Consider the following 10,124-nt stretch of genomic DNA (forward strand, 5'->3'; position numbering starts at 1 on the left):
GTATCCGATTGTCAGGGCGAGTTGACCTCCCCGTCGACTTGAGCTCCTTGCACTCGTGGAAGCTAGGTGCTCAGCGTTACGTTCGATGTCGGAGCGGGCGGGGTGAGGGTTAGTTGCCCTTGCACAACCCCATGAGGTGCCCTGGCGCCGAGGGAAAGGGGTTGCACCACTCCTTGGAGCCCCTCGAGGCGGGTTAGCGATCACAACTACCCCGTCTTAGAGGCCCAAGGCGGGAGGTGGGGTGATTGGAGCCGACCCACGATTGTGATTGTGCTTGAGTTGGTCCAGTAGGTCCCCCGCCGACCTCATGGAGAGCGTTTACTGACTTGCAACCCCATTAAGGTCGTTTCTGCTCGGGGTGACATGGGTGTTGTGAGAATTGCAAGAGTTGCAAGAATTGGACCACGACCTCGCCATAATAGTAGGTAGCACGCTCGATCTTGTATGTCGAGACTCAATGAAAGTACTAATGATCGAATTAATTAATCCGAGTGGTCCGAATTAACTAAAACTAATAATTAAATGAATAAATAGTAAAGACAAAATATTGAGCTTATGAAGACAATTGCCTTGTATTAAAAACTCTTGTAATGTGATTACAATGTTTTGGATAATGTCCTAACAAAGACAGAAAATATGTACTAAATTTGTCCTAACCATCCTCGAAAAATGGGTGGGCAATTAATGCCTTTTGACCACGTCCACATGATTCACCTACGCCTAGCCTCGAGGTCGGGCCTTGGCCGTTCGAGGTTGAGCGTCGAGCTCGGCCTTGGGGCCATGAAACCGGCTGCAGAGCCAACCTCGAAAGTTGATTTGGTCACCTTGCCCTGCCTCCTTGAGTCGATTAGCTCTGGACATGCTCCCAATATATCCATCAAGTGGTGTTACTATTCACACTAATTGCATGCACCATAAGATATTATAGTACCCGCACAAACTCATTATGAATAGGGTGCTAAACCTACCAATAGTTATATCATGTATCACAATGCATGTTACTTCATACACTCAAGACATCCCTATTTTTTCTTTTTTAGTTTTTTTTTTTTCAATTTAAATTTATTTTTCTCTTTTGTACAAATAAAATATATCATTAAAAAAACTTTAATTGAAATTTTTAAATGACACCTATATTAATATTTAAAAAAAAATTAAAAATAAATCTAGAGGTACATAAATTCATTACTTTAGGGTATCACAAACCCTTATCTCCTTTAACTCTCATTTTGTGGGCACATCTCCTCCATAGCACCATATAATCTCCACTCCTATTTTTCTCCAATCATCTCTCTTTTTCTTCTCTTTTTTTTGGACCATACTCCTCCACATCATCTATTATTTTATTTAATTTTCTACGATTAATAATTTCAACTTTATAATTATAATTTTAAATTTTAATTTTAATAAAATAAATTTAAATAAAATAATAAAATAATTATAAAATTATAAAAAATTAAACTAAAAATTTAAAAATACTAAAAAAAAAAAAAAATTTGACCTCAACAATCAAATAACTGCTGAGGTCAAAGTAGCAACCTGCTATTTTTTAAAAAATATAAAACAGAGGGTGAGGAACATTTGTTCCTCACCTCCTGTGACTGAAAACGGCGCGTGGATAGCACATTCCATTCCATTGGTGCATGTTATCCACGTGGGCACTCGCTTGAGCATACATGCTTGAAGAGAACGGTATCTCCGAAGCATGTATCTTTTCTCTCCTCTAATCCTAATCCCCTCCTTTCTTCCCTTTCTCCCCATCTTTTTCCTCTTATTGAAGATGTCCTTAGGTACATAAATCACTACATTATTATTGGTTCACAATGCTACAACTGCATGAACATAAATTAATTATTGCATTGTCATAAAATCGCTAGGGTAGATTTATAAAGGCCTTGTTTGGTAAAGGGTTGTTAGCTGATAGCTGTTAGCTATTAGCTAATTTGGCTAATTAGAGGGTATAACTAGTTGATAACATTAGCTGATTGTAGAAAGGTGTTTGGTAAATTAGCTGTTAGCTGATAGCTATTTGGTATAATTTCTTTTCTAAAAAAGTTAATTGAAAAAGTTGCTTTAAGTAACTTTTTGAATTTTAGCATTTTGGAGTACAAAAATCTAATTAACCAAACACTTATATTGAATTTTAAACAAAGTCAAACAACTAATAGTGGTCAAATAAGTCAAAATTGACCTATAGGCTTATCAAATAGGGCCAAAGTTACCACTACAAACCTATAAAGTCACTATTGCAAATTTATAAAGTTAACATTGCAAGTTCATAAAGTCACTACTGTAAATTCATTAAGTTATTACGGTATATACATGTTTATTATGTAACTAAAAGGTTCATAAAGTCACAATTACATATTCATAAAATTATTATTGCAAATTCATCACAAATGATTAAAACGATATATTCAAAAAAATATTAATATAACTATCATTTAAAATATATTGGTGATATATTTTTAATGAGATATTTTTTTTTTAATATATATTGATAGATTTTATGTATACAAAAAAATAGAATAATATATTTAAGTGATAATTACCAGGACTATGTGGTCTAATGGTATCCGGGTTGGACTTCCAATTGGAAGATTATGAGTTCAAGCCTCAGTGGAGGCGTTATTGGTTCTTTGTGTTTCAGTAGGTTGAGAAAGTATATGAACAGATACTACAATGTAATAGAGCCAGTAACTTTCAAAAAAAAAAAAGTGATAATTAATCAATCAGTGTCATATTTATGAACATGCGGTATTATTTTTATGTACATGACTTTTTTTATGAACCTAAAATATTATTTTATATACTTATGTTCATATAATATAATTTGTCCCAGTTGAAATTTAAAAAATAAAAATAAAAATAACAGATAAACACTATAAAATTACTTTATTCACATAAGGTAAAGAGTTAATTACCGAAATGGCCCATTGACTATCGCGAAATTATCAATTTGATTCTTGACTAATTTTTTTTGACCAATTAAGTCCTTCAACTTTAAAAATTTTAACCAATTTGGTCCTCCGTTTGTTTGAGCGTTAGTCAACCGTTAACTTGGGACCAAATTGGTAATTTGCTATAGTCAAGGGACCATTTTGGTAATTAACTTTAAGAGTCGGCAATTCGGTTCAGTTTTCTCGAACCGTACCAAACTAGTTAGATTCGGTAATATACCGAACAACCGAACGGTAATAGATTCTTGTATACTGAATGGTTCGGTAAAAACTCGAACCGAACTGAATTGTTCGGTAAAAACTGAATCGAACCGAACCGAATACCGTTTGAGCTTTGGATTGCTATTTTGTTATATATTAGACTTTGGATATGGACTATGTAAACACCATAACACATAATATAGAACTTTGGGAAAATTGTAAAAAATGCTCCTCTATAATATGCTAATTATCAATGTCACCCCTGAATTATGAGTGGTGTAAATGTTGCCCCTCAATTATCAAAATGGTGCACATATAGCCCCTCCCGTAACGGACCTGTGGTTCCCCACCACTGTCCATCGCTGGTACTTCGAATCGAGGGAGGGAAAAAACAACTAAATTACATATTTACTCTGACTTAACGATGTCGTACACTAACGGGGAACCACATGTCCGTTACGGGAGGGGCTATATGTGCACCGTTTTGATAATTGAGGAGCAACATTTACACCACTCATAATTCAGGGGTGACATTGATAATTGACATATTATAGAGGGGCATTTTTATAATTTTCCCTTGAACTTTTGATAACAAACCATAAAGAAATCAAATAAAACATTTACGAGAGATACCCGTGAGAATATGAGCTGAACGGTAGAGCAAGCAGTAAGGGACTTGAATTTACTTTTTAGTTATTTATTTATTTTTTTTTTGAATGCTAGTTATTTATTTATTTATTTATTATTATTATTATTATTATTATTATTATTATTATTATTATTATTATATTTTTTTAAAAAAAATTAAACAGTATTCGGTTCAGTTCAATTTTTTACCGAACAATTCGGATCGGTTCGGATTGGTTTTTATCAAACCGTTCGGTATGCAAGAATCCAATACCGTTCGGTTGTTTGGTATATTACCGAACCAAACTAGCTCGGTACGGTTCGATTCGAGAAAACTAAACCGAATTGCCCACCCCTAAAGTTAATTACCAAAATGGTACATTGACTATAGCTAAATTACCAATTTGGTTTCAAGTTAACGGTTGACTAACGGTCAAACTAACAGAGGATCAAATTGGTTACAATTTTTAAAATTGAGGGACTTAATTGGTTAAAAAAAATAGTCAAGGACCAAATTGGTAATTTCGCTATAGTCAATGGACCATTTTGGTAATTAACTCTAAGGTAAATCAATAGTCAAATGACTATTTATGGTCTAATTAAAAATCAAAGAATAAAAAATGGTAGATGTCAATAATTAAGGAACCATTCCTAAATGGAGTAAGGTTCAAATTGGCCAATGAACGCAACTTGAAAATACAATTAGGTCAATGAACGAAAAAAAAAGTGTAATTATGTCATTGAATACTCCAAATGTATGTAATTTCACTGGATAACAAGTTACCATCAATTTTAGCAGGTTACCTGCTTACGTGGCAGCTGAGTTGACATTTTTAATAAATTTTAATAATAAATTTAAAAAAATGAAAAATAAATAAATAAAAAAATTAAAACGAAAGGTTGTTTTTTTAAAAAAAATTATTATTAAAATTTATTAAAAATGACAACTCAGCCGCCACATAAGCAGGTAACCTGTTAAAATTGATGGTAACATACTATTAGGTGAAATTGCATATATTTGGAGTGTTCAATGGTCTAACTACACATTTTTTCCATTCAGTGATTTAATTACATTTTCAAGTTACGTTACGTGGCCAATTTAAACCTTATTCCTTCATAAATTAACTCTATTGCCCTTTCAAAAAAAAAAAAAAAAAATAACTCTATTGCTAATACTGATTTTAGTTTCGAACTAATAGCAATGATATAGCAAATGAGTAAGTACACTTCAAACTCTTTTCTGAGTTTTAAGCCCCACAACAAATAATTTGAAGATGAGCTCCATATCATTGTCCTTTGAGGCTCTGAAAAATTCCATCAAGATTATGTCTCCCTTGCCACAACTTCTTTTCAATGAAGGCCTGAAGCACAATTTAGGGTTTAAGCGCCTCATTTTTTCCCCCACTTTTTCAACCATTGAAATTGAAGCTCGATAGTATGCTTTCTCCCTCATCTCTTTCTATATGCGTAATGCTCTTCTTTCTGGTGAATATTGAAACGTATGGCTTTTAGAACGAAGGGAGCATTCTTTTTTGTTTCCCGAAAGAAAAATGTAGTATCTTTTCAGTGTTTTTATTTCCCAGAAATGACAAATTTCTTGCATTTATCCATTAAGTGCCTATTTGGTGCAACTTATTATTGAAAAATAATGACAGGGTTGTTAGGATCTTTAAATCCATGAGGCAGAAGCATCTTCAAGGTATACTTTTTTAACTTATAATTTATTCTTCCCTAAAAGGGAATCAGTTGCAGAGTAATGCAAAAACAGTTAGCAAGTGAGGACAGGTTTGGTTTCTTAAAGGTAGAGAAGCAGAATGGACCTGTTTTTCTTGTTCACTCTTCAGAATCCTAGTACAATCAATTTCTCTTTGGGCTATATTTTAAAAGAATCTTACACTCTTCGGTTTAACTTTTATCAAGTGGATGCTCTTTTCTTAGCAAATGGTATAAGATTGTGTTATGACTGTTATCCTGTAGTGATATAAAGCATAGAAGAAATCTGATTCTGTATGTCTTTTTTACTGTGCAGTACTCATAATATAAACTTTAGGGCTATGTGTTCAAGAGTAAAAGTTTAAGGACTAAAGGGTTCTTTCTCTCTGGATGCTAGAAATAGGTAGAAACCAGAGACTAGAAAGCGTAATTAAGTGGTGACCCTGGCGGGCAAAACAAAAAATCCATTTGCAAGGACAGCGGTAAACAAAGGAAATTGTGGAGTGGAGATACTTTGGATAAGAGATTCTTCTGACTATGCCTTCCCCATTGGGTCGAGCACAAAGCACTATCCAAATGGAGCTCTGAATCACCTCTTCCATTCTTGGATTCTTTTTCTTCTTCAATGGAATCATGTTTTTCTTCATGGTCAGCAACCTTGATTCCGCCCCTGAATCTACCACTAACAAGAGGTGGAGGGAGTGCCAAATTTATTGCCATTTTGCATAGAAAAAGAAGATTCAAACCTTGTAATATTAGGAGTATAAGTCACAAAGCCTCAGCCGCAGCTTTTACATACAGAAACTTTGTTCATTATGCTTTGGAAGAAACCAAACTCCATACCCATTTGTCCCCTTCTCCATTGCAGGTACTGATTCCTAATCCAGACCCAAATTGTATTTCTTTGCTTATGCCTTAAATGTGCTGTTATTTGGTTGGGTAGTGTAATTATTCTAATGAGTATTTGATTGCTTGTTGCCGTGTTATTGAATTCATACTGTGCTTTTTCATTTATGTGATGATTTGTGGATTATTTCATAAATTTATGAAAAAAAGCATATACCAATTTTTTTAACAAAAAAAAAAAAAAAAAGAGCATTTTTTTGGATCATCTAATTTGATTCCATTACTGTTGGTTCAAATTTGGCAATATGTATGCTGGAATGTGAATGAAACACTTTGCATGCAGTTTCTAAAGTGATATTGATCTGCACATGCTGTGGTTGCTGGACAAGTTTCTTGGTTACCTTGCTACTAATCATTTATTGTAAAAATGAATGTCATGAATCATGATTTCTTTGGGATTTTATTCATTCTGTCAATCCAGTTTTTCTTGGATCTTATTTTATCCGATTTGGTATGGATGTTGGTATACAATTGGTTTTCCACTTTGTATTATCTTGGGTGATTAACCAAGGACCTTTCCTCTCCAAACAGGAGAAATTCAGTTCAAACTTGGACATGGGTGAAAAAGCAAACTTTGAAATGCTTTCTTTTGAAGCCCCAAAGATTCGGCTCCTCCGCAGTCTCTATATTGAAGGGAGTGACGGAATGCAGGTTGAGTGTTATAATTTTTGTTTATACATGTTGATTCTGTGTATGCACACACTTATGCAGTCTACATGTTTTAACATACAGCAAGCTTGATATAACAATAGATCTTACTTTTTATAAGCTTCTGAAATTCAAGTCCATAGTGATGGGCTATGTGCATGTTGAAAGGAAAAAGGCTCAATAATAATTTGTTTGTCAACCAATTTAACTTCTACTAAGGCTTGTGAAATTGATTGAACCTACAAATATCAAAATTTCAGTGACTTCAATTATATAATTGATGATAAATATGACACCACTGCAGGTCTTGGATTTTGCTGTTTTCCCCAGAATCGAATATGATCTGCCTATCTTTTGTGCGAACTTTTTTACAACTGCCAAAATGAACATAATCGTACTGTAAGTTTATATCCTTCTATCATTACGAAGTTGCTCTGTATTTACTATCTGGTGGCGCTCAAAATACCTATGAGGTTCCTTTAATATAGTGTTTGTTCAATTTAGTCCTTGTACCTTAATTTTGTTCAATTTAATCTATGTACTTTAAAAAATGGTACAATTAAGGGCAATAGTTAACGGTGTTAATATGACTGTTAACTTAGCTTACGTGGCGCTGACATCATCTCTGCCACATCATGATATACATCGGCTATTGCTGTTAGTCTTTTGTGTCAATATTGCTATTGATTCACAAAAATGTACACTTAAACCTTCTTCAATCATATGCAGTGATCTTAACCCTTTGCATGATGTCATCAATCAAATAGATTACAAGGAGAAGTATTACAAGCACCTTTTTCCTCTTGGCCTTAAGTATTCTCAGGTGACAAAGATTATCACTCCTTCATCTCAATTTCAGTACAAAGTTCTCATTTCCTAGACCCCATTTCAAATCATTCCCTGATGATTTTGTGGGGAGTTTGTGCAGCTTTTACCCTGGGGAGGAAAACTTACCAGTGAGTCATTAAGATTTTTCTCTCCTATAGTTTTATGGACAAAATTTTCCTCTGGTCCTCACAACCATAGCATTTTGTATTCTGCGTTCAAGGATTACTTTAAGGTAAATATTCGCAAATTTGGTTTTATTTTATAGCACCCATTCATTCTGTTCTCTTTGTAATTACACTCACTCATGTGCCCAACTGGTTCTATTCTCGAATCTCGGTGAAGATGAGCATTTGCTAACTTCATGTCCGTTTTAACCTCATTATTTTTTCAAAAACGGATGTTTGTAAATCTGAAATTTAGATTTTGTAACTGTGTTTTTTTTTTTTTTTTTAATTCTGTTATATTACAGGCATGGCTAAATCTGATTGACACAGCAGTGGAGGACACTGATGCTTCTCAAATCATTTGCAATCGTGAAGCACAGCACAGGTACCTGACATGGAGGGCAGAAAAGGTAAGTTTTGCTTTCCCTTTTCTATCTTCTACTGCTCATATACTTAATAGACATTGCTATGTCTTTTTCTCAGTTTATCCTTACAAAATGGGATGGAGAGAGTATATTGGTTTGACTTGAGGGCACCGTTAAAGCCTAATCAGCTTTGTATAAAACTAATGTAAAAAATAGCAAATGTGATATTTTCTTCTCCTGTATAGGATCTATAGAACATAAAACTTTTGTTTTCAAAATGGCCCGGTTGTCCACTGGGGGAGTGTTAAGAGTCCCATATTGAAAATATAAGAGAGAACATATGGGTTTATAAGGTAGACTAGTTAATTGACTGGATTCAATCTTTTAGTGTGGTTTGAGCCATGTGCATTATAGCCCAGTTTAGTAACCTTGGCTCGATCTTTAGATTATACAATAACATTTCTAAACTGCTTTTTATAGCTTTTATTACATCCTCAATATTTGTCAACTTGTGCAATTAGGATCCTGGGCACGGACTTCTGAAACGACTGATAGGAGAGACTCTTGCCAAGGTATCGTTCAATTCATTGTTGCGAAGACTAAGCTTTCTTACGGTGTCGCCATGGCATCTCAGTTGTTTGTTGGTTCACTATAGGAGCTGACTATGAACTTCCTCTTCAACGGCACTGGTGAGCTAGGGAGCAAAAGTTTTCTGGATTACTTTCCAGAGTACAAACGCGAAGATGGAGGCATAAACGAGAAGCGAAGTATGGTTGGAAAGTCTTTTGAAAATCGGCCATGGGATGCGGAAGGAAATTTCATCGGTGATACACCTCAACACAATTCATCACTCTCAAATTTAGATCATTAAGAATGTGATGTTTTCAGGTTTTGTTTTCTACATTGTTGTAATATAGGGACATACATTCATCAATACTGAGTATGCCACTACATAAGAACAGGTTGTTTATGGAAAATATCACACATTCTCATGAAATCACTTGCTTCTTGTCTGGTGTTTGATCAAGAAAGAGGTTGAAATATTTACCAAATCATGATAGGAAAGGTGTTGAAATCTTTGATGCTAGAAAGGGGAAGGAATAGAACTTGGAGAGGGAGAAGAGAACTAAAAGAAAATGTAACATTTGCCAATCCAGACAGTAAAAAAAAAACATGAATGAATGAAAATGGAATAGCATTTTCAGAATAGAATGAAAGATTGCATGGTTGGTTTGGCATTTTATGGGATAAGTTATTTCCCTTAGGAATAAGGGTCAAATAAGTCATCGAACCACACACAATAATGCAATTAGGTCACTGAACTCAAAAAAGTTACAATTGAGTCCCTAAACTAACCTATTTTAAGCAATTTGTCCTAATTTGCAGGTTTTCCCCTTTCTAACAGATCACCCAATTTAAAATATATTTTAAAAATAATTTTTTTTAAAATAATTAAAATAAACTAAAATTATTTATAAAAAAAATAAAAATAAAAAAAAAATAAAAATAAAAAAACTTCGTCGGCTAACATGTTTTTCTTTAATAAAGCAGTAAAAATTTGCCATGAAACTCATTTTTACTACTCGTAAGGAGGGAGGTAGGGGGCACACCCTAAGGTTACCCAGCCGACCCCTCTAGCGGTGCCCTAAGGGTAATACGAGGTCTACCCTTGCGTATTGCCCGATGAAAGAGTCTTATGGCTCGGGGTCGAA

General features: G+C 34.3%; 1 protein-coding gene across 6 annotated transcripts; it reads left to right on the forward strand.

Annotated features, from left to right (window-relative positions):
* Positions 1 to 5,042: 5,042 nt before the first annotated feature.
* On the forward strand, positions 5,043 to 9,422 carry LOC109160056 (phytochromobilin:ferredoxin oxidoreductase, chloroplastic). 6 transcript variants are annotated; one of them, XM_019308171.1, is made up of 10 exons: positions 5,043 to 5,223; positions 5,444 to 5,487; positions 5,818 to 6,369; positions 6,939 to 7,058; positions 7,360 to 7,454; positions 7,785 to 7,878; positions 7,984 to 8,115; positions 8,353 to 8,457; positions 8,934 to 8,984; positions 9,068 to 9,422. In XM_019308171.1, the coding sequence occupies exons 3-10, from the start codon at positions 6,127 to 6,129 to the stop codon at positions 9,281 to 9,283; spliced, it is 1,056 nt and encodes a 351-aa protein (XP_019163716.1). In that variant the 5' UTR covers positions 5,043 to 5,223; positions 5,444 to 5,487; positions 5,818 to 6,126; the 3' UTR covers positions 9,284 to 9,422. The 6 variants fall into 6 exon arrangements, with proteins under 6 accessions (XP_019163716.1, XP_019163717.1, XP_019163721.1 ...); XM_019308172.1 differs by having other exon boundaries at positions 5,899 to 6,369; XM_019308176.1 differs by having other exon boundaries at positions 5,905 to 6,369.
* The last annotated feature ends 702 nt before the right edge of the window (positions 9,423 to 10,124 follow it).

This window comes from Ipomoea nil, unplaced genomic scaffold (assembly GCF_001879475.1).
Source record: "Ipomoea nil cultivar Tokyo-kokei standard unplaced genomic scaffold, Asagao_1.1 scaffold2845, whole genome shotgun sequence".
NCBI classification, from domain to species: Eukaryota; Viridiplantae; Streptophyta; class Magnoliopsida; order Solanales; family Convolvulaceae; genus Ipomoea; species Ipomoea nil.